This window comes from Gallus gallus, chromosome 9, assembly GCF_016699485.2.
Source record: "Gallus gallus isolate bGalGal1 chromosome 9, bGalGal1.mat.broiler.GRCg7b, whole genome shotgun sequence".
Taxonomy (NCBI): Eukaryota; Metazoa; Chordata; class Aves; order Galliformes; family Phasianidae; genus Gallus; species Gallus gallus.
The window spans coordinates 12,990,314-13,015,868 of record NC_052540.1 but is presented as its reverse complement, the minus strand read 5'-3'; the positions used below and the strand labels follow the sequence as shown (position 1 = coordinate 13,015,868).

Genomic DNA, 25,555 nt, shown 5'->3' with positions numbered 1-25,555 from the left:
ACCATCAGGAGTCTGACTTTTGGTCTGTAAGGAGGCATTTTTCCCTTTATTCCTGTGTACTCCCCCACCAGCTGGTGGCTGTCAGCAGGCTCAGCTATACCTGGGGCAGACCGGGTCTCACAGAAGTGACAACTGGAACCAGTCACATGAGCCGTTTCTCCTACCCTGCTAGCAGCCAGAAAGTCCATTGAAATAGCAAAGGCAAAACCTTGCTCCAAGAGTAGCACCACAGCCAGGACGCCCAATGGGGCTGGGTGCTCTAAAATGCTTGTACAAGGACTTTCAAGAATTCTCCAATAGGAAAAGCACTGCAGTCCCCTTGAAACTTGCAGGATGCAGTGAAGAATTATAGTCTTTGTTATCTAAGCCATCTGACACCTATTTGCTTTGAAAGTCTGTCCTAGCACATACCAGAAGGCGAGAAGGGATAGCAGGAGTGGGAGAAGAGAGAGCCTTTGACAGACAAAGCACACACTAACTCTGGGTTGGCAACCTGCTTCATCAAGTGGAGCTATAGTATGTGGAAAGGAGCAAATAAACTAGACTGAGATTCAAAACCAGCTGGAGATTAGGGTTCTGCCTCCCTGGAAGACAGACAGCCTAGGATACAAAGTTTTCTCAAACCTACCTGGGAAGCTGCTTTCCAGTCAGGTAGAAAGCCAAGTTTATACCCCCCAACAAACACACACACACACAACTTTTCCTCATAATGCAGGAAGAACAGGATGGATACTTTTCAAAATGTTTTTTAATTAAAACAAAAACAAAAACAAAAAAAAAAAAAAAGGAGCACACACCAGAGCTTGACATGGGCCAGCCAAACTGCTGGTCGTTGGGACATTGAACTGGCATGAGGAAGGCTGAGAGCTGCATTTCTTTGTAACTCAGAAGCACTGGGGCAGACAGTGGGGCTCCCAGGGGCTCTGCCTGCCAGGCTACTGCTGCCTTGTGCAGAGCTGATCTCTCACGTGGTGGTGGGACATTTCATTGTGGAGCTCAGACTCTTCCCAACAAACAGAAGTCCTGGTGACTGGGGAAAAGATTATTTCAATGAATCTGCATTTTCCAAGCACTCCTGGGGAGGATTCCCAGCTGGTCCTCCAGCCTCTGCTGGCAGGTACATGGGTGTATGTAGAGACTCATCTTTGGCAACAGCCACACTGGTAGGAGCCAGTGACTTCTGCTTCCACTGAAGTCAATACATGTCCTTCTCCAGGCCGTAACTGCAGCTGCACCAGGGCTCACCATCACTGCCAATTGTGCTTTGAAGTTAAATCCTCATCCACTTCATCTAGCCAACAACTTTGCAGAGCTTCTTCAGGCTCGTATAAGTGTGTATCAGTAAATTCAGGTAAATTTGAGCATCTTGGCCGCAGCAGTGAAACAAAGCATGCACAAGAGATGGAGGAGCCAAAATTTCATTTTAAGATATGACTTGGGCACTAGACAGGCATCAAAACCTCCCTGCCATCTGACAAAATAATGCAGTTTCCAAAGCTGCTGGTGTGTTGCTCCACCAGCCTGGTTTCGTTACCAGACAGGCTGGGAGAAAGAAGTGACACATTTTCATACACAATTTTTATCTGTTAGAATTTACTGGATATGCTCCTCATTTGTCTGTCACGTATTTAAAAATACTTCAACCTGCTCTAATAATCACATTTTAAAACATGCATCAAGTTTGGATCAGAACAGCTTCTCTGGGAAAATCAATAAGCCCAAATTGCTGATTTAAGGCCTAAATATCAGTCACTGGCCAGCCAGGCACAAAAAAGCCACTCTATCCTTGAACTTGGAATCCTTGGAATTATCATCCTTGATATTATTATCATTATACTTAGAATTATTTTTGGCTCAGACTAACCCTTGTTACTGTCGCACTACAAGTTTACATACAAACAATTTCTGCAAACAGGAGACCAAAGTAAGATCTCTTATGTCCCACCGTAAGTCAGAAAAGTCCACGGGAGTCACGGGAATGGTAAATGCCATGAAGGATCAGGCCTAATACATGCATTAGAGAAGCAAGACAGCTCCTTTGCTCGAGATCTGGCCGATTCACTTTGCACATACCACTTCTTTAGCATTACATCCTTATCTAATGGTAGACCTGTTTCAACAACATGCAATACATATTAATGCAATATGCACTGCAACACATGATACGCATCCAAAGAAATAGGCCAATGCAAAAATCCGACTTCTCAAACATCGCAGGGCTAACAAGGAAGTCTTTTACAAAAGACAATCAAGAAATCACCTGAAACCATGAGACCCAGAGGGCCTTGAGCAATCTGCAATACTGGTACCTAATAACAGATGCTAATTCATGAAAGAAACACAAACAGTGGGACTGAGGTAATGGCAGAGATTTCATTAGTGCAATTAACATTTATAATGGTATGTTCTTTAATAGAATTTAAATAAGGCTTTGAATAATTACACACACTAAAACTAACATTCCATAACCTTATTCCACATGGGAAAGCAGCAGAAACAACCCTCTGGACTACACAAGGTCCAATTATGAACAATTACATTCAAAAAGTAGATCAAAACAGAAACAACTCTTCCTCCCAAAATCATCAATATCTCTAAAGTCAGCGTTCTCCCCAGGTAGGAAAAGTGTGAAGAACAGATGAACTGGGCTTTAGCCCGCTAGATTTGGCCTCATCAGATTACCAGTAGTGCTTTCCAACCCAAAGTCTCTCTCATTTCTTTAGGGTGATGGAAGCTCATGGAGAAAAAAAATAAAAAGTGAATTTCCTACACAGTGGAAAGTGAGTTCTCCCTTCCGGGGGCCCAACAGTGTACATAAATTATGGAAGCTTGAAAAAAAATTCTGTCTAACACTGGTATTTGTGTTTATGGTGTATGTTCTCCTTTAGAAGCTACTCACAAATGCGGATGGGTGCCTCAAAAAAAACCTCAAAGCAGCATATGAAATTGTAATATACTGTTGCAAAATCTGCATTGTCCTGCAGAACCAGGAATTATAATTTATTCAGATTGTTCTCAAGAGATCCAATCTATGCTGGATATGTAAAAAACAAGAGACTAAGTCATCAAGGAAAACCAACTGAAAAAACCTGCACGCTGTATTTTAAAATAATGAAACAGAAGAAAAAATCCCCAGAAACACTGATGAAAGCTCAGAAAAATTTATCATCGATTCTGAAGTGGGGCCTTGTGACATCATCTGGGTTAATGAAGACGGAGATGGACTTCCCTGGGTTCTCAGTCACTAGCTGTTGCAACTTTTTGGCTAGTCGGTCGTCAGGCTGGTTGGTGTCCCCTCCGTCTGACTGTGGCGAGGGGATGCTGGTGGTGCTGCCTCGCCGTTGGAGTTCTAGCGTTAGCCGGTTGGCTGCTTTGACATGTTCAATGGCAGTTCGGAGGTGTTCAGCGGGGTCGGAGCGGACTGAGGACAGCTTCCGTGCATGCAGCATGACGGTTTCTTCAGAGAGGTGCTCCAGCATGTTGCACTGGGGGATGAAGTAGTTAGGGCACATCTTGTTGACCAAGCAGTGCTGGAGATCATCAATGAGACCCAGGAGGAAGTGGGCGGCATAGTCCTCCTGGGCCAAGTAGTTGGCTGGTAGCCTGTCACAAGCCCACAGCATCATGCTCCGCAAGTGATATGGACTAATGGCTTTGGGGCGGGACAGCAATTTGATGATGATAGCTTTGCAGGCTTGATAGGCTTGCATGAGACTGCTGGAGATGCACTTTTTCAGCTGAACTTCACTTCTGGCAAATGACAGCCTCCATTCATTGTCCTTCTTCCCCTTGTAGGAACACGCAGGCACCAAGTAAAACCCACTTATGACTTCCTCCTCTGTGATCTTTCCATCCCAGAAGTGGTTCTCCATTAACCAGCTCTGGGCCACAGCTGGCCAGCCTTTGAAGGACACCACAGGAACAATGTCGTACAGCATTCGGCTGCTGCCCACTCCCAAGATGATGGATATGATCGTCCCATTCTTTTCTACCTTCTCCACCTTTGGCATCCCTCGCTGAGGCTTCTTCTGGATCTCAGAGAGGACGATGCTAATGGAGTCATAGAACCAGTCTGCAACTTTTGTTGGAGAGAAGAAGTAATTGGTAGCTCCGTTGATATGGTCCACGATGGTGCAGCAATCCTTCCATTTGCTGATAGTTCCTTCATCAAACAGCCGCAGGCTCAGCCAGGAGTGGCACAGCGCCGAGTGGCGCATGTCCAGCGTGACCGGTTGGTTGCGGTCATGCAGCTTCAGTGCAGGCACCAGCAGGGTGAAGTCCATGTCATAGTCTGTGCCTCGCGCATAAACATTCAGCTCATCAAGATCAATGTCCACCACGCCTTCCCGCACACCGCCTGAAAGGAGCAGGTACTCATTGGCTACAGGAAGCTTCTGGTCAAGTTTCTGAACCATGCCTGCAAAAGAGAGAAAAAGGAATCCTTTGATGAGAAGGCAAACAGACTTGGGATAAAGGATTTAAACAGGGCTATAACCCATCCCCTGCCCAGCAAGAAAAAAACAGGCAGGGGTACCCATCACTATTAGCTCAACATAAAATGCACACCAGTCCCAGCACCAGTCCATTTTCAGTCCCACCTCACTCAGGGCAGGACTTCCCTGCACTCCTGGGAATGAGTGTGCTCTGTTCTAAACATCACACTGTGGCAATGGAAAAAATTAAGCACCTCCAGCAAAACACAACAAGGCTACTTTGAGGACTAAACTTAACTTCTCAAGTATTCTCTAAGCCAGGTTTTTAGCATATGTTCCTAATTTCCACGGTAGACAAACATTTCAAAAAGAAAAGAGAAATTCATGGAATTAATTGACTCACTGTTCCTATTATCTTGGTAGCATAAGAAAATAGCTGGATGGGCATCAGGGGGCTGGTCTGCATGTGAGTGAATGGGTAGATACAAGCATTAGTTCAAGCAGGTCAGGCTTTATAATTCAGTGATTAGCAAGGCAATGTGAACAGAGGCAGTACATCCTCCCCTTATGGGGGAATGGAGATTGGTTAAACTACTATCAGGAAGGATAGAAGCCAGCTCTGAAATTAGTTCTTCAAGCTGTGGTGACAGTATCATTCCGTAATATATCCGATCAGCTCCCCAGAGTACAGACATGAAGACAGATTTCTATTTTCATCACAAAAACCAGGCATTTTCCCCTCACCCTTCACTGCCGCACCAGTTGCACAAAGCCAGTTTTTCACTCTGTTCTATATATACCACTGTACTCTGCTCACAGAACAGAAACAGCAGACTAAGGAGAAACTCCACACAGCAGCTGAGACATTACCACGTCATTCAATGTTCAAATAAGGCTTAAAATTGACCTTACGTTACAAGGAAATCAAGTTTAGATAGACATTAGTGGGAATAACTAGCCAGAAGCATAGCGAGGCAAGCTCCTCACCCAACTGTCAGCCCAGGAGGCAGACACAGCCTTAGTGAAACGCACCCATCCTTGGAAGAGCCAAGGAGACCACAAAGAAGGGCCTATGTGTGCAGGGGAATGCATCTTGTGGCAATATTTGAGGTTACTGTGAAATCCTCCATGTGAAAGACCTTGTAAAATATACGCCACCTGTTCTATTGCTCTCCAGAGCAAGGGACCACGTTCATTTTCCTGCATTGAGCTGGGGTGATTTTCCTGCATTGAGCTGGGGTGATTTTCCTGCCAGACAGGTAAGGATATAACCCATCTCATTTCATGCAGCTCCAGAGGCTGCAAGAGAAGGAAACCGCTCTGGAGGTGTGCTAAGGAACCCCTCCTGCTAATCCCACTTTGTGATCTTACCACATGCTGCCCCATTCATCGTTAAAGGATAATTACCAAGAGGAGTCTCCGTCAACCTCAAAGATGTTTTCTGGGGCTTATAGATGCACAGTGAGCAATGTTACTCTAAGGAGCATGCAGGCCAAGTAAGCAGCAGTGACTCCTTCCTTGCACCAAGAAGAGCAGGATTTTTAAAGGGTACCTAAATTGACATGACTTTTAGAGACTTGTGTTGACAGCACTGACACACTGCCTTTAAATCCTGACCTTGACCCAGTACAAGTACTGCACTGCTTTAGACCATAGTCAATCCTTGTAGTCTTGACCTACCAGCAAAGGAGGAACATAGAAATAGTCAAGCAATGGCTACCAGAAGTGGTCTCATCCATCATCAAAATCTCTCTTCCTGGATGGCTGCAGAGTTTAAATCCAAACCCCTGAGCAATGCCTGTCGCAGCATTTCAAGTTCTGCCCCAGGAACATCTGCAACTCTGACAGAGAGCTAGAGAAGGAATTTTTGCTAACAGATCACAGTAGCATTGCTGATCCAATTTAGGCTGTGGAGCCAGGGGTTGTGATGAGGTCCCCTTGAGGAAAATATATTTAGAATAAGCATAGAGTGTTCTATAAATAGATGGGACAGCCAAATTCAGGATTCAGCAAGGCTTTTGGGGTTTGCAGTATGTTCTGCCTGACTCCGTTACTTACAAACCTATTTGATACATGAAAGGATTTCAAAGAATCCCGTTGGCCAGCACCGCATGGCATACACTGACTTGCCACAAAGCTTTCATCTCAGGTTCCAACAACTCAAGTGTAAGCTGAGAGAATCACATGCACACACAGCAGAAACAGGTATGCAAGTGCAAACACATGAAAAGTATGTAGAAAAACATCAAGACTGGTAGCTCACCTAAGTCCTTAAGGTAAGAGCATCAGCAGGCTCTTTGGGTTTTCACCTCCATATCTCCATGTCAGGAGAAGTTAGAAGGGGTTACAAATAATCTTGTAAATTTTGTAGATGCCCAACAAAGTTGTCTGTAAGACTGGACCCGGTATTTGTAGGATCAAACATTTTTTTTTAAATTATTTTTAGTAGAAATACCCACCCACTCTTGTGGCATCAAAGTAGGTTCACAGACATTTAAGAAGACTTTTGCTGTTACCAGGCAAAACACGCAACTTGCAACCATACCTTGTGTGATGTTCTTTTGAAAAGGTTGCTCAGCAAAGCTGGCACTTTGCTAAGTAAGAAATCTGCATTCATTTTCCTAGCTGGCTGATTAATTTAAGACCTTCCCAAGATACAAAATTTGGCATCGTAACAGATAACTGAGTAACTATGTGTACAACCATGAGAAAGGCAGGGAATGTGAAAATAAGGAAGAGTAACTGTAGTCCAAGCTTGCTGGTTAGTTTATTAATCAGCCAATTCAGTGTAATGCAGATAAGCAAATGAGTTCCCTTCATCCTTCCTTCAGTAGCAGGAAAGTAGGATTTACTTTTATTCCGAGCATTGTGATACAAGAAGAAGAAAAAAGATGGAAAACAGATCTTAGTTTTACATAACACCCAGATTTAGGATGCATCTTTGAATGATCTGGGACTTGGATGCATATGTCACAGAGAGTAGACTGTTCATGGAAAAAAAGCCACACAAAGATGCACTGCAGAATTTCAGATGAACTGATTTCATAGCCATTGCAGCGTGTTCTGGGATCTGCTGCTATTTCATGCCTAGCTTTGTATAAATAAGGAGGAACTTTCAGACCTATCTTTGGAGAAACTCACCCCCCCAGAAAATAGGCAAAAAATTCTTTCTAACATATGTATTTCCTCCTTTGGATTCCTTCTTGATAGCTTCCTTCCTGATGCTTTATATATATGTAGTCATTGCCACTTCAAACAGTACACAGCCTACATCTTCTTCCTTGTCCCCTTCATTGCCTGCTCTTCCTGTGTAGCCTGTAGTGATCCCCATAGCCTGCAGAGACCACAAGTTAGACAGTCCCTCCTGCAACACATGCACAGGGACAAAGTGGTGTGGGTTTGGCTCAGGGCCAGGGTGAAGTCTTTGAAGGACTGAAAGAACTGAGACACTTGGATGCTTTACATACTCATCTCAGAATCATACAGTAGCTTGGTTTGGAAGGGGACCCTACAGATCACCTAGTTCCAACTTCATCATGTGCACATGGACAGAATGCAGGAAAGGAAGAACTGGACAAAACTGATTGCTCCCAGCCTACAGAAGTTGAGATTTTCTCTAGAAATCCAACACCTGAGCTGATTTTATCATTGATACTTTCTTCCCCCTGTTCATTTTGCACGTAACTTGATCTCCACAAAGCAAAGTGGTTGGATACTCATTTCCTCAATCAATAGCAGTGATGTACTTTGGCACTAGTCATTGGTTGACCTTGCATTTGAACCTGCCCTCTCCAAGCCATTAGCCTGTGCTCTAGCAGAAGTCTCCTGCTACTTGCAGCCAGCATTGCACACATCTCCCTATTGTCTTAAGCAGCCTTTTTGGTAATCAGATTGAAAGAAAAAGAAAGCGAGCATCAGACAGCACCTGGGAAGAAACATAGCTACATTCTCCTCATTAAAGAAATCAGCCTAAGTCCCCACTGACATCAAAAGGGCTGTATGTTTAAATTCCTCGGTAGACTGGCCCCAGTGAACTCTCACACAGGAAAGGTATCCAGAGGGTTTCCAGGATGCACTTAGTCTCTGAGGACCCAGAAATGCTGGGAATTGCTTTTGATCCAATAAATCTTATTTGCCCTCATTTGATTAGCACTTCAAGCCAGAGGAAGCACAGGTCCCTTGTAGGGCAGCTTGCTCTGTGGAACTATATGCCTCAACTCCAGAGTGTTCTCCAAGATATGCAGAAATATGTTGCTGGGACATAAGCCATGCTTTGTGAGAAAGCAGAGCTGAGCTCCCCCAAGTGGGCAGGGAGCTCAGGAAGGTGGAGGTAGCGTTCATTCCTCCCACTATGGTGTCCATTAAACACTACAGTGGGTGCCTGCTCCCTTAGCATATGGGATTTGTCCTTTGATAATGACCTCTTCTACAGAGAGGACTAGAGATTCCCCACCTACACTATTTTGCCTCCCTTGTTTCTCCTGGCTAATCTGTCCAAAAGATCCAGCAGAATCAGGCCTCGTCCCTCCCTATTCTACATAGCTACATGGTTAACATTGGGCATGCCTCTTATTTTTCCTCTATTAAATCATTATCTTCCTTAGACCCAAAAGCTAAGGAAGTTCAACATACTAGATGCTCAGAAAGTTCTTGGGAATGCTCAGGCAGCACTAAATGCACACCAGGTATTATTAGAAGAGAACTAATTTGTAAATCTGAGATAAATCTCAGGATAACTTCGCTTTGGCCAGGCAGTTCTTCGCTGCTGAAAGAAATACTAAGACACCCCAGGCTGGCTGGAAACGAAAAGCTTTTGTCATTTTTAGTAAATACACTGGATAGGCACTCTGCAGTTTCTTGACAATTCTGCTGCAAACAGCAGATCCTGAAGAAAAGGAATGTTGTTAAAAGGAAAGCTCCCTGCAGAGGTCCCCCAGCTATGCCCGAGTGACGTGTGTTGAATTTTAGGGGCTTCTTTAAGACAGGGATGGGAGGCCGGCTGGGTTGCACTGATTCTTCTTGCTAATTGCAAATCTATTTATGAGCAGCACAAGTTTTTGTTACACAGAACTGAAAGAGTCAGCCCTTTAGGAGAGCCTTGAGTTACAAAGCACATTTTGAGAGCACTGTTGGCAGAAGCAGGCAGAGGGTGGGAGGGGAGTGGGGAGACTGAGCCGTGTGATGCCAGTTTAGTCAAACACGGGGGGTAAGCGAAGGAAGCTGCTCTTTGCAGACTGATACGCCAGTGTCCTACTGATTCTGCTCCTTTTAGAAATCTTGTGATATGGTGACAGAACACACTGCAGGGGCCCAGCACCCCCTTGTAAAAGAAATCAGCTTCTTTTTCTCCAGAGTGTCCTTTAAAAGCAATCTTAAAAATAGCGTCCCAGTTTTTTTCCAGCTCCCACGTGCTGTTGTGGAAGCCACCCAGCCAGCTGAAATCCTGTATGACAATGCAGATAGATGCAAAATGCATTGCCACAAACATCCAAAACCCACCCTTGCACCAAAACCAGTATCTAGACAGCTCCTGGAGCTGGATCTGGCACTTTCAGAGGAAGCCCCTAAATCTCTGTGCAACTCTGCTTTGGATAGTGCAGAGTTTAAGAGTCTATAAAATGATGTCAGGTTTCCAGCCTGCCAGTCTGCCTATTCAGTGGTCTTGCCACAGATTTACATTAACGTAACTGTGATCAAAGTGTTTGCAAGCTGAAAATCCAGCAAGTAATTAAACTGCAAGTTAAAGAGGTGCTTTAGGGTCTGGAGAATATGAATAACAAAGTCTGAGAGCATTTGACAAACAGAAGGAAGAAGGAATGGGATGGACTTGGGTTTTCCCAAGGCAGAGGAAGCATCGGCAGCTTTAGCAGCCCTGGCAGGCTTACCTGCTGGGGATGTCTCTCACTGTATTCAAAATCATTTGAGCTTTTGGTACAGTCAGTGCCTTGCAGCACTGTGTTTCACAAAGTACGTTGTGTCAAAATGTACTTCCTTTTGTTGGGTTGGTAGGAAATGGAGAAACTAACCTATCCACAGCAGCTTCCACAGTTCACTCATGATTTAACAAGGCTGAGTCAGTCAGTTTCCTCCACGTCAAGAATGACAGCTTACTCACACATCATACACCAATTGTCTTTGTCAGCACCTGGGCAAGATCAAGTATTGCTACACCCTACGTGAATTGAGGTGGCCAACACCACAGGCCACATGGAAAGGGGTCTTCTCAGTACACATCTTCACAGTCCTCTGGACAACACCCTGGTAGCCCTAGTTGCTACAACAGCCATATCCCACCACCACTTTGTTCAGCACTTCTCCCCAGCATTCAGTTTCCCTTCAGGATATTCCACCCGAAGAAGCCAACACTGATCCCACTGCTTTACAGAGGGCATTGCTGACACTGAAAAAGAACAGAGCAAGTAGGACAGGGGAAGGCTATGGAGAAAAGAGTCCTCAGCTCTCTCTGACCTGCTGAGTCAGCTCCAGGTGCCGGCTGATAACACGTGGCTCTGGCCACCAGCAGGGCCCTCCCTGCCTAACCTGGTGTGCAAACCACTCAGAGAAGCATGTGTACAGGTCAAGCAGAACTTGACTCCAAGGTTGAAAAAGCACTTTAGGTTCCTCTGGGATACTTTTCTTAGTTGCTGTCTGGTATTTGATTGTCTGTCCTGAGCAGGCTAAGTTGCTACAACACTTTACATGCTGGTGCCAGCCACTGGGCTATGCCCAGAGAAATGCCATCACGCCCTCACGTCCTGTAAATAATGCAAGAGCCTCCACCATAAATGCACTGAGATCACAGCACCATTCCTTATTAACTGCACCTGAACCAATGTTGCCCATCTTCAGTACCTGCTTTTCCTGTAACCACAGCTCTACCTTGTCACAGAGCATCAGGTTTGTACTTGACTCAAATCTCTTCACTAAATTACACAGCCAAGCTAGAACTTACATATGTGTTGTAACATCAACAAGTAGCCATAAGAAGGTTGACAGATAACCACAGTGGTAATTTAATCTGCTGTTGTGGATTCTCCCTTGAAATCCACCACACTTAGCTCCTGGGGAAAGTGACATGATCTGAACAGCACCCCTTTCAATAATTTTCATTAGATCTATTTAGCTGTAGACCATGGGATAGGTGCATAGAGGAGGGAAACAAAGGAGGACTCCAGGAAACCACACAGCCCCTAAAAGAGCTCTGGGCACAGTGGAGCTCCTTCCTCCAAGTGCAGATGGAAAGCAGGTGTCTTCAGAAGCTGCTTCTGAGGAAGCTGGTGGAGAGGACGTGAACCAAATCCACTGTCCAGCCCCTGGACTCCATGCATCCATCCCTGGCCTGGCTCCCTTTACAAAACTTTTAACCAAAACTGGGAAATGACAAGACAGACAAGCCAAATACATCTGAGCAGCTGGCAAGGATCTCTTAACAGCACAGCCAGTCCAGGAAGCCCAGAAGCTGGGAAAACTGGAGCAGAAGTGGGAAGCTGATGACAATCAAAGCAGATTCTTCAGACGCCACCTCCTATCAGGGCTGCTTCAGCCAATTGTCTCTGATCAGCTCAGTAGAGTGGGATCCCATTCACCAATCCCCCTGGTTTTAGGAGGCTGTTTCCTCAGTTCAAACATTCATGAAGGCAGCTCACACAATACCAGTGAGATCCTTAAATATCAATTTCTTCAGGCATTTTTTTGCAAGGAAAACAGAAGAAGGGCAGCTCGCTTTCCAAATTCAAACCCAAGAATCTTATACTTTCAGTTGTTCCACTTAGATTTCCCCAGAAAATGCAAGAAAAATAAATGCTGTTTACACTCCCCCCATTACTCCAGTAGTAAGCCTCAAGGAAAAACACTGTATATATGGTATATTTTGTCCTAGTAGAGCTGTTGTTTCTCTCAAAATTAAACCATATTCTTTATTCTCTTACACGGTTCATCATTTTAATTTCAATCAACAAATTCCCTAATATATCCATAGCAGTAACAAAAAGTGCAACAAAGTTTTGCTCACAATGCTGATAAAGAAGTTAGCCTGAGAAGTCAAGTACATGGAGAACGCTGACCTTTCACATGAAATCAGTAGCTAGAGATCTCACCTATATTTTACAATATCTCACATATATTTCACAGGTGCTACTGTGAAAAAACTTTGTAAAATTCCCACATAGATGCACCATGGGTCTCACTACCCTATGAAAGCACTTCCCAGCCAGCACAACAGGAACGGATACTGCCTGCATCCCTCCCATCGTGCTACACAGAAAGCAACAACTAATGCTGTCCTTGCAGGCTTCCCACTGGCAGCTGGCCTCCCAGCCCACGATTAATGGACAAACAAAGGAGATTATAGACCTCTTAAATTTGCTAACACAGTCAATAGAATTAATCGCACAAGGCTGAAGCCGAAACACGAGGTGCAAGCTGGCTCTTTAACAAGGATGCTTGTCCCTGGAGTCAGACAAAGCTGCCGCACAGCTGATGCCTATAGGACATCTGAGCACAATCCCACTTATTTGTTTCTGGCTGCATTCTGGGAAGGGTCTGGCAGAAGGAACATCATCTCTTTGCAGCCCTGTGAAGCAGTACGGAGGAAGGACCTGCCTCCCCTAGCAGACTTGAGGCCCCAGGAAGCTCTCCTAGCCAAACACACACTGCTCTGCATTCCCTGCCTCACAGAACAACCCACCAGGAGGCGTGCTGCCATCAGGCAGAACAAAAACTCCTAGGTTTGCTTCTCTACCAGGGGTAGATCTTTCATGGAATGGGCCCTGGGGCATCTCTATGCTAAGCTCTAACATCAGCCAATTTTGCCCACAGGCATAGTCCAGAAGAAGGCCAAAGCACATTGATCCCCAAAAGGGCAATGTTTACTTGTGCTCAGGCATTCTCTGCCTACAGATGGGACACCATAAGAAGGACCCTGAAATGTACTATTGGTGAACAACCACTTCCCTCCCCGCATTATACTGAGTGCTCCAAAAGTAAACAAAAAACTATCCAACAGAGCTTTGTATTTCAGGAAGAAGTGCCATTTTGCCCCTTCCCAAAAGGATGGCTTTGAAACTGTGATGCCAATCTTTTTTTCCTGAGCTTCATACATCCTGCTCTGCTTCTAGCTCTTGAGATAGTAACATTGAGGTTCAAACCCCATTTCGAACTTCACTGATAGTTCCCCAGCCACCTTAGCAAGAAAGCAGAAAACATTCCCCGTTGATACCGACACGTTCGTTCTTCCACGTACGAAATCTCCCTAACAGGGAAAAAATCCGGCAAGTCCGGTGCGTGCAGTCACCGCTGCGGTCAGCAGATGGCACACAAGCACCAGCGAGGCGGGCTGTGGGATCGGAGCAGAGAAAAAGGACCACCGAATAACAAAAGGCGGCGGCGTTTTCACACCGCAGTTCGGGCAAAGGGATGAAGCCACGGTCAGGCAGACAGACATCTCCCCCTGCCACCTGCCGGGGTTTATAGAGAGAGAAAGGCAGCTCTGACACAATTATCGCTACATGGGAGAGGATGAGACCTATAGCATCAGGTTATCTCCTATCACACCACATTTGGTGCATGATTTTCATCCAGTGTGTGTTAGAAGTCCCCTGGTAGTATTCAGCGCACAGAGTGCAAGCAAGATGCAAGTTTAAGCACAGATAAGCCAGAAGACAGACAGCAAACCTGCCTACAAATCCTATTTAATGCCAGATTTTCAGCCTATGATGACTGAGGGGAAAGGCCAGCATTTTTTCCCAAGCCATCTGTACAGGGCTCCTTTTGTGTCATTTCTCTTTGAGCATTTAGGCCACTTTGCACAGCAGCAGAACAGCACAGGCAATGCGCGTCGCAGCTTCAAAGCAGAACAATTGCTGTTTATAGAACCACCATTATGAATTCCTTGCTAATGCATTTTAATAAGTTACAGAAAGAGCATTGCTCCAAATGAATCATCACAGGTAAATTTAGTTCTGAATTCAGGTTTTCTAAAAGCAAGCAAACACAGCAAGCACGCAGCCGTGCTCGTGCCAAGGAGTGGTTCACCTGCAGGTACTTCACTTTCAGTAAGAAAGCCCTGGTGTTCAGTCAGAAACATCCCTGGAAGATAAAACTAACACTTAACTAATCACTTCCCCTTATTTATTTTCATCCCCAGAGCAGAGTGAATATGTCAAGAATAACCTAGGAGCATTCAAAATTAAACCAGAGAAGATCACCTAAGAATGTGCATCTATCCATCCATGCTATCCATCTGAGGAGCAGCAATGAGGTTTAGGAGCTGTTTTGGGGCAATAAATGAGAGCCTACCTGGAGATGGTGAAGAGAAAAGCAGCATTAGGAAAAAAACACCACTGTCTTTGTAAAGCACTCCCTGCATGTTTTAATCCAGACGATAAAAATTTCTGACATGAATTTGGAGCTAAATAGCAGACGCACTTAGAAGCCAGAACTAGCTCCCTGCTGAAAGACATTTTATTACTATTTTGTCCGTCTGAGTCCTCGGAGATTTAAGATACAGACCCTCTGCTTGGAGCAATGCTTTGCAGAACTGGCAAGGAGGTTACAGCAAGACTTCATCTGCAGTACTGAGTCCCATCAGATGGTCTGTGTGTCAGCTGAGCTATGGGCAAGTGAGGGAACACATCCTGAGCAGTGGGTGCACTTACTGCAGCCTTGGATGCATCTGCTGTGACAGAGGGTGGTGACACACTGGAACAGATTGCCCAAGGAGGTTGTGGATGCCCCGTCCCTGGATGCACTCAGGGCCAGGCTCGATGTGGCTCTGGGCAGCCTTGTCTAGTAGTTGGTGACCCTGCACATAGCAGGGGGTTTGAAACTAGATGATCATTGTGGTCCTTTTCATCCCAAGCCATTCTATGAATATCTGGCAGTGCATAACACATCTGGGATGAGAGAGCACAAACAGAAAAAAACCAAGTACCCTCTGAGTTCATAGGAATTGTAGGCTAGCTACTGCAAGCAATGTGTAAAGCTGCCACTGCATGCACTGTAGCAAGCAGCTCTCAAGGGATGCTGTGTTGCCTACGAACACTTCTGAAGCTGCATTTAAATAGCTGTTGTTACACCCACCTGTTAGGTGTAAGCCAGCAGAAACCTTTGTGGATGACACAAACATGTTTCTCATTAGAAGACACATCCCAGAATGCTCCTCATCCCAGAAACGTTGCTCAGAGGATCTCAAGGGAGATACTGCGGGAATGTCTCTCTTCCTGGCTCAACATAAGTGTTATCAGATGCAGTCCAGATGAGCCCATTTCAAGGTACAGAACAGCTTTCCAAGTGTTGGAACATCACCCCAGACAGCACTCCAGATGGCATAGGTTCGTTGATGCTCCAGGGCACAATTCAGGGTGCCCTGTTGTGCTGTTCCCCATCCCACCCCTTCCTTGGTCTGCAGCCTGGAAAACAGGGATGTGGATGGATAACCCCGAATCTCCAAATCTTTTATTTATTTATTTATTTTTATTCCAACCTAGTTAGAAGAAAAGGAGTGTTGTGCAGGGCTTGTGTCAGCCCAGTCCAGCAGTCAGACACAATGAGTGGCAGACCTCCTGCTGCAAGGATAGGTGGAGAGGATAGTCTACAGCCCCCTACTTTGTGGAGATGAGGTAGCAGGGACATAAAGGTCTCTGAGGGCAGGCTCATGTGTGCCAAGTAGCAGAGGAATCAGAAGATGCAAATAAAGTGACCGGAGCAAACAATGCCTTCATATGGCCCCCAGATCTGCAGATTCCCTGAGGAACAATTGTTGAACACTGAGTTTAAAGCAAAATTGCAACAGTTTAGAAGCATATTTCAGCTCACAGGCCTAAGACCAGAGCTTGCATAACTAAGGAAGCAAATATGGAAACAAGTGAAGCAAAGATTGCTTAAGGCAAGGAGGAAATACAGGAATCAGGCTTCAGGGGAGCCTGCACTGCTAAAAAGCAATCACTTGATTGAATGAAGGACAAATGCTGGGGGATGGCTGGCTCTTGCCTGATTGAGATGCTCAGCATGTAAACAGCTCTGGTTCAGAGAGCCCCAAACCACAGCTGCATTCCCCACGCCAGCAGCATAAGGGACAGCAGTCATTCCCACTACCCCTTCTGCCCAGATGAGCTGAGCTGCCTCCATGCCCATCACCCTGTGCTCCCTACAAGCCGAAGCACTCTTCCAGCTTTTCCCAACACACAGCCAGCTAGATCAGAGGCAGCTCTGCCAATGATTGTGTTTAAAGCCTGCAGCAGGAGCTCAAGTACAGACTTGGTCCACGGAAGCATACAAAAAACACAGGGTTCCTTGCTGCCTTTGCCTCCAGGCTACAAGCTGCCAGTCTGTGCTTCTAGACTTCTTTTCTCTGCTCAGAAAACAAAAAGGGGATTCTAACAACATCCCATGCTGACTCCAGAAGCCAAAGCTTTAATGAGAGCATAACATTTAACATTGCTCTTGATTAAAAACAGAAACAAAAATGCACTTATGAGCTGGCAGAATTGCAAGGCACCCAACTGGTATTTTGCGCCCTCCACCTGAGGACAGGAGCACACCCCAGCTGCATCAGCTTAGGTATGAATCCCCTCAGCTGCTGAGGGCAGAGTTGGTGTGTGACGCTGTGGCAGCAGCATAACATGCCAGCAGCCCCCAGGATAACAGGAAAGACATTTTCACCTCCTCCCTTGCTGCAGATGTCTGCTTCCCCGCACCATTCCACACGGCATCCTGCAGTCCTTTGTGGCCAAGGTCACACGCACATGCCATCCATCCCGGCATAGGCTGGGGCAGAAAGCCACACACCGCATGCTGCACGCATGCTCTTCCCCTGTTTTATCATCATTTAAAAGCTCATAAGATGAAGAAGGAAGAGAAAGAATCAATAAATGGAGGAGTTGCAATCTCTAGTGAGCATCTGAAGAGCCTGGCTTTCAGCTACTTTCAGCAAATTCGCGTGCAGCTCTTACACACCTACTTCTGCTCTCCGTGAGGTGAAAGCAGGACCACCGCCAGCTCCGTGACTCACACAAACACACGGAAGCAAACATTAAACAAACCGCCTGCTTGCTCTTTCCCGGGGCTTATTCACACCCTTCATAGCTATTTGATCTGCCTGCTCCAGCACATCCCAAGTTCGTTCACACAAAACTGCTGGCACAGTTTTGGAAACGTCTCAAACATTCCAGTGAACAGAGAGAAGAAAAAGGAGACATCTCTGAATTTTTGTGATGGTAGCTATCAACAGTCCCTGGCAGCTGGGCAGTAATCATGGTTATATTTTGCTTCAAGCCATTTTTGGCTGTGATACAGAAGATCCAGTCTCATCCATCACTTCCACATACCAAGCTAATAGACACCTACAGACCTGTGCCTCCCAAAGCTTCCAAACAGAGCCACAGATACACCCTTGTATTGTGTTCATGTCCTGGCACTAAGCAAAGATGTACTGGAGGTGCTTCACAAGCTTTCAGTCCCCAGCACTTGCCCAATTACCAGTTGTTACTGGCCTTCTGCCTCTGTCTTTTTGCTGAAGACCCCAGTTTCTGCAGTCATAAGACTGGGTAGAAGTCTCAGCTTAAATTTATGGCAAAAAAAAAAAAGAGCAACTTCTATCCATCACAGCTGCAAATAACCAAAAATACCCTGAAGGTGACAAGGCTCAGAAAGATTTAGAAAGCTGAAGAAAAGAGAACAGAAATAAAAATACACCAGGAGCTTTTATTTTTAGAATCCAACTCATAGCTTCTGAGTGTCTCAGGTTTAGCAAACCAGCTCACCGCTCTTCCCTGTGAGGTCTCCCCTGGATGACTGGCACCAGCTCTCTACAAATGTACTTGGTAAAACTATAGCAAAGTAAAACTGAGTGGGTGTAGAGGTGGCTCTACCAGGAAGGGGGCAGAGGGACCCTACCTGTTATTCCCTTGGACAGTGATGTCCTAGGAAAACATGCCAAAACCAGATCAGTCTGCAGTCCTAGGGATGGCAAGAGCAGGGCATATACCTTCCAGGACAGTAAGCTCCATGCTCTGGAGGACAGGGATGAAGGGCACCTTTTCCCAATACCTAATTGTCATTGTGTTCCTGTGACCTTCCAGGTGTCCCTTTCACAACAGCAGTTCTGCTGAGTTTTCTAATATTCCTTCACACATCTTCCACACAGACAAACCCTTTGCAGGCTCAATGCAGAAGAGCAGCAAAGGATGCTGATGCTGGTACAGCTAGAAATGCCACTGAGAGCTGGAGAGAGAGGCTCCCACCCAGCTGCCCTGCTTGCCTCACCGTGGCACAGGGAAAGAAGCATTCAGACTAGGCAGAGTGCTACGATTTGGTGCAAAGGGGCACAAAAGTGGAAATTGAGCTCAGGAATTGCAGCACACTCCCTTCCCTTCCAGCTATGTCATAGGTCTTACAAATGCACTCCATGCTGGACAAGGCTCTGCCCAGTGCTCTGCACACCTCTGGGCTCCTCCAGCTGAATGTCCCAGAACATCCCCTGGGGACATTGACCAAAAGAAGAAAGACTGGCCCACCCCCCTTCACTTGCTGTTCAAGGCTGGCAAACTCCTGCTGACATCCACTGTACCGCAGCAGAAAACCTCAGTAATGCCACGCTGTAACATCAACAGCTGCAGCCTTCGTGCTGTTTGGAGGATTATCCCACTCTGACCTCCTCCAGCTCCCTGCTTTGATCTGCCCACCCCACTTCCCAGGCTGCTGCAAGGCCAGGCTCCCCTGCCTCCCCTCCCCGCTGCTCCATCTGATCACATCCTGGCCTCTTTCAGCACACAGCTTATGCAGGAGTGGTACAGTCACACAGCCCAGCACCCAGTCTCTGCTCTTCCATCCTTCAGCTGCCTTCACAAAAGGCTCCCTCAAAGGTCTCAGGGGCAATGTTTGAATACCATGCTCTTTGTGATACGAGTTTTCCTCCCCACCCACCTAGGAGCACATAGGGACCAAATGACTCCCTACCTTGCTATTTCTGGATGTGGGCAGACCCTCCCCTGCCTTTGCCACTGAAGATGTCTGAAATAGCAGACAGGCCAACTCCCAGCACTTGGGTACCTTCCAGGCTCTCCATTTAGCTTCCATTCAGTGGTAACAGATGCCTGCCAAGAAACTTTGTTATCAAGAGAACCTCTTTCAAACAACAGTTTGGTAGAAACTATGTTGTTATCAAGGACAGCGCACCTCCAAGGTAGAGTACACTGGTCAACTGCTTGCTGGCTCAGTGTCAATTAAAATACAGGCTAAGAGATAGAAGACGAAGCCAAAAAGTAGTTGGCAGCTTACCCAAGACCTGGAGTTGGTAATTTCACGCACAGGATGCTTTGGAGGCAACTGCAGAGATCAAAAAGGACTGTGTCCCTCCTAGTTGCCGTGCCTCCTACTGCCCAGAGCTCCCCTAGCTCTGATTTTATACTACAAACTGAATCTAAAGCACAAAGAAACAGATCCCAGCCTCTAGATGACAAACTGTGTCTCCTCTGGGAGCAGTCTAGGACCCTGCATACTTCAGGTAGCAATATTTAACTCAGAAATAGATCAGAGAACAAGCACCTATCTGGAGAGAGCACTGAACAGACAGGTGGCTGGGATTGGTGCTCAGCAGATGGTTGGCAAGTGCTCCTAATGAAAGATGTAGCCAAAGGGTATGCAATTCTCTAGCTCCTGCTGCTTATTTCCTCCCCACCCAAGCAGAGGATAGATCTTCAGGGCAATAAAAGCTGCTTTTTCATCTGCCTCTGCTTTCAGCAATACCAGCTTCCACTTCCTCTGTTCCCACCCTCACAGACTGGGTTAGCAAAGACGGAGCAATAAAGTCCACTTTTGCTACTTCCAGTCCTCACACTACAAATGAAGTTCCCTCATAGCAGCACTGCTACCTACCAAAAGCTTCACAGCCAGTGAAAAAGCAGCCAGAAACAATAAGTCTGTGTGGGTAATCAGGGACAATCAACCAAACATAACACCCTTCCAAAAGCAGCTAGAAATGAAGCAGTCACAGGAAAGCAGGATAGCTGCAAAACTACCAGGAGGCAGCTGATCTATTTCAAATTGCCTGAATTGACAGCTCCTGACAGCACCAAGCTAATCTTTTATCTCTTGAGAGGAGTTTCAAAGGTAGGAGACATTTCCTGGCAAGGAAAAAGCTGAGCTGGGAATTTAGGTTGTAAGGCACACAACAGAGTGGAGCCATTTTGAAGTCCACACATGCATACTACAACACACAGCTTTATTTAGTGCAGCTTCTTCTATTCAAAACACGTAAAAATAGCAACTGGTGAGACATGAAAATCAGAGACAGTGAACCTGTGCCAGAGACATTTAAAGGGAATGATAATCTGATGTTACGGTTTCAAGCAGCAATTTAAGGCTCCGTAATTAATTATTTGCTCTGTGCTAGCCCTGAATGAGGAGGGAAGCACCAAGGTTCATAGCTCCAACCTTGTAATAAAACAAGCCTGGAAATTCAATGGATGGTAATGAAAAAAAATTCAAAGAACTTAGATTGCAACGTTGAGTGTTCCATCCTCCTACCAATTTTTGGTCGTTCTCCCACCATCACACACATAGCAACGCCTCTTGCACAGTTTGTGTGATAGCTGCAATTCAACACCAGTTCTCTGCACAGCAAAGTGTTTTCTGAAGAATCTCCTACTAATGAAGAAGTGCTAGCAAGTAGATTAGTAAATACTTTTCTTTTTTTTATAGGATACATTTATTGAAATTTTAGGGTTGAATCCAGACTACAGCTCAAATGAAAGAATACAGTAAAAGTCTTTTTGCTGTTATTTTTTTTTTTTTTTTTCCCCACAAAAGATTAGTTGCTACACCTTCACACTTTCTTCCCAGTGAGTTGAATTTAGGATCCCTGCCAAACTGTGTAATCTCTACCAGTCATCACACTAATGAACCACTTCATCTCCACTGCACTATGGGGAACACATGGTGACACATTAACAGGTTCGCAGCCCTCCCCCAAAAGCTATTTTCTCCACTGGTGAGTCACTGGAGGCCCCAGAAGATTTAGTGCTGAGAAGAGGGAGAAAGAGATCTTAGTGTGAAGAAAGGAACTGCCAAAATGTGACCCCAGTGAAATGGTGTGTCTCAGAAATAATTTGGAATCAAAAGGTAAAACTTGAGCTTGTCTATGCTATGCAACTCTCTGGATTTTGGATTTGTTTGATACTTGTTCAGAAAAAGGAATTCAGGATTTAAACATTCTGAAATTTGACTTCCTTCTCAGTTGAAATAGAGGCCATAAAACCTCTGAAACCACTCACATGAGGAAGAATCTAAAATATCACAGATAGCTGAGTGAAGGAACACCAAATGAAAATATGCAAAATGTTTCCATAAGAAGATGGAGCGGCACATTCCAGAAAAGAAATATCAGATCTTCTTGTTTTTACTTTTCAATGGGAAACAGAGGCAAAGCAGTTTTGTGAGTTACTCTGTTCAGATGGAAAATGGTCAAATGTTTTTGCAACAGCTGTGCACATCAGGTGTTTCAAACAGCCCTACTCACAGCCTTTGCCTTCCAGAACAGGATGCTCCAGTGACAGAAAAGACAAGTGGTCAGTCATAAGCAATACAGGCAAGATTTCCCCTTTTGTAAAGCAGTGAAGGATATCTGCGTAACTTTCTCGCTTTTACACACAAGAGAGGTGATGCCCACATAGATGGACAGCATTGGGATCCTATCCAGCAATACCAGAAGCCTACAGCCAGGCTTGGCTGCCCCAACAGACTTGGGATAAAGGCGAACAAGCTGGATCCCAGCCTGGAGCACTTGGCCAAAGCTGTTTGCCAGGGGAAAATCCCAAGCAAGGATGGCCTGGAGCCAAGGATGTGGGGAGAGAGAATTAAAGAAGTCCAACTGAGGTTGACCGAAATTCCTTCTCCTCCCAATAGCTTTGCAGTATCCACAGGACTGACGTGATGTAGCTACATGTTTTGCTGTTAAAGAATTATCAGGGACAAGAAAGAAACCTCCTCTGGAGAAACACAGGAGAGTGGAGCAGAAATAAAGTTTGTGAGGGCATCTTACTCTCAGCATAAGCCACTCCTTGCTCTAATAGCCATACAAAGCATCATCTCCATACATACAAATGGAAGGCCAGTGTCCTGCACACCCAGGCAACATGCAATGTGAGCAGGCAGCACCAGCATGGGACTTAAGCAAGATGTGGTGCCAAGACAGACGTCAGGCGGCAGGTTCAGAACCACAAAGCCAGTTGGATTTTCCACAGAGCAGGAAAGGGAAGAGGGAATATGAGTCATTTCTAATCCTGGAAGAGCAACAAAATAAGAGTTTGGAATCTATAGCTCACACCAGGGCTTGGCCCTCTCTGCTGGAAAAAAAAAAAAAAAAAAAAAGGAAAAAAAGAGCCCTGAAGATAATCATTCAGAAAGAAATGAGACAGGGAGACCAACCAAAGCCAATTAGCACACAGCAGCCAGAAGGCTGAATTATCCCAGCCACTGCTGGCGTCCTGAATTTCAGCTGCAGATGAAGGTTGCAAACTTTTGACAGTATGGGAAAATCAGCTTTGGGGCCTCCAGCAAGCCAATCCCAAACCACACAGTTAAACTTACTTAAACAAAACACGTCACAGCTAGCCTCTTCTCTCATCAGTCTTATCTGGGGATTTCCAGTTTGAATTTTATTAATTGTGGTTTTCCAAAAATTTTTAGGGGAGGCAATAACTTTCTTAATGAACTTATAGCCTCCAAGAAACTTGTTTCTCCCTGCCACAAGCCCTGGAGGAGTTGAATATTCTTTTTAAGAACAAGTTAATTACATTGGGCTGAACAAGCAAAATGACAGTCAGCAAACCATCAGTGCGATCTCAAGGCGGTGGGGGAAGAGATGAAGAGGATGTGTCATTTGCATCCCCAGCACTCAACAGATCACTTTCATGAGATACCTCTGTCCCTTCTTTATATGGCTGATTATCCATGTTTGTGTGTGCACTGGCAGATATCACCCCCTTCCTCAGGATGAGAAGCAAGCAGGAATCTCAAAATAGCTCTTCTGACATTCAAGAGATTTCTCCCAGTCAGGTACAACTCAGTGTGAGCAAGGACACCAAACATAGCCCGTAGCAAGCCCATAGCTCTCTTTCCCTGAATCAATTTATTAATTTTTTCCCGTGATTATGAAGAGGGGGAAGGGGATGGGGAGACAGAGACAAGGCCCTTGTGTGCAATGAAACTGAATGCATAGCAGAAGCCATCATTAATGATGCATTATGGAGAAACAAAGGGAGCCTAGTTGATTGACAGTTCCTAACAAGTTGTGTATAATAAACACTTCTCTCTAGACAGAACGTTCCTGATTATGGGATATGTTCCCCTCATGTTACTGGCGCATCCATTGTAAGAGATGCATCCCACTTCAAAGGGGAGAGACACCCGAAACAAAAGGAAGACTGACTGTGAGACGCTTGACTGAAGGAGACACGAGACCACCTTGTTGAGGTCTGCACAGAGCCAACACGCAGCTGAGAAGCTACACAGGGCCTGAAACACTGCAAGGCAAGTATGAAGATCAAGGCGAAGTATCATTTGCAATACCAAAGTAAATCCTCCAAATGCCACTACAGTTGCTTTGGATTTGGTTTTCTCTGAGCAGGGATATATTCTAGGACTGAATCCAACGTGCAGTGAGATAGAAGGACTCAAGCTCTAGAGATGCAAAGGGAGCATTTCTAACCCTGAGAAGTTCATGCTCAAAAGAGTGCCTGAGCAAATACCCCTGATCCGGGGTGTCTGCTGGCCAGAGGTTAGTCCCCGTAGCATGTGATGAGGATGTTTGCTTGCAGGCATTAAGAACGGAGTGTAAACTCTGAGTTTCCTAGAGAGCAATTAAAATGCAAAGGCAGGAAATTTGCAGCTCTGGAATTAATGCCAGCAAGAAGTCAGAATGGAGGGTGACATCACCACAGTTAATTACAACTAGGGGGAAGGGCAGGACTAATCATTATCATGACCCTGTGGTCCATATCTCTCTTACTCCAATCATGCTCCCGGCCTCGTTTCCTGGGAAGAGCACTTCCCATGCTCGGAGGCATGTTTGAAATGGCTTCGCTTATGCCAAGCATGTGTGAAGCCAGACCCACACATACTTCACATGGATGTGAAAAGAGGAGAGCAGTTGGGAGAGGGCTCTGGGGACACGTGGCTGCCCGTGGGTGCTGCAGCAAGCCACCCTCCCCTTAAGGCTCCCGCTGTAAGAAGATCCTGCAAGGCACTGAGCAGCAGCCAGGCCTGACCCTTGTCCCCAAATCCCTTTTTCCACACCCAACCCACAGCTGGCATTATTCCAGCAGCCAGAAATAAACAGACATCTGGCACAATACAAGTGAAGCACTTCTGTACCCCTTGTGCCAAGAAAACTTTCCCCAAGCTGTCGACATTTCCACTGCTGCTATTTCCACTTCCACTCACAGGATGGATCAGAGGTCTCTGCAGCTCACCACCATTGCTGGACAGATGGATCTTACAGACCAACAAAAAAAACAAGAAAAGCAAGAACTGCATGAGCAAGGCTCCTGTCTGCTACAAAGGCCTAGGAACACACTATTATCACTTCTTTTCCTAACACTAGAGGCATGCTGAGATAAGCCCAAGAAAGAAGCCCTGGTTCATCATGGGAAGAAGTCCAAGTTAAGTCCCCTTCTGAACATTTCTCACCACACTGCACAACATCACCAAGACTTCAGGGTATTTAATTTCCAACCAAGGCCTTCAGCTGTCCTATTAAGCCACTGCAGCTGATCCTTGTGATCTGTTTTGCCCTCAGACTCAGTGCCATATGGCTATCCCACTGCCATGCAAAAGGATGCAAGACGTGTCAACTGGTTTGCAGAAATGCAATACTGCAGCAAAAGAATTCCTCTGAAAGAGGAACCAAAACAAAGAGGCCGGCATACTGTACCTTGTGCCTTCTGCCACCCTGGAGGGACATGCATCCACCGTGTGATGTAAAGGAAATGATTTGCACAACTGTTTGAGAGAACAGCTTATCATTACTTAGAACTGTCCATTCCAAGGAAAACTACACAGGAATGAAAGTGAGTCAACTTTCACAGGAAAAAAAAAGGAGAAGCCGTGACCAGAGGAAAGGGTAG

At 45.6% G+C, this 25,555-nt stretch overlaps 1 protein-coding gene across 5 annotated transcripts in view; it reads right to left on the bottom strand.

Annotated features, from left to right (window-relative positions):
- Window positions 1-2,354: 2,354 nt before the first annotated feature.
- The window catches only part of MB21D2 (Mab-21 domain containing 2), an 81,841-nt gene continuing 58,640 nt past the window's right edge, over window positions 2,355-25,555 (bottom strand). For all 5 annotated transcript variants that reach the window (XM_046898515.1, XM_040705799.2, XM_040705798.2 and 2 more), the window contains one exon: window positions 2,355-4,417. In XM_046898515.1, the coding sequence (XP_046754471.1) occupies window positions 3,153-4,417 (1,265 nt within the window). In that variant the 3' untranslated portion in view covers window positions 2,355-3,152. The remainder of the gene's footprint in view (window positions 4,418-25,555) is intronic.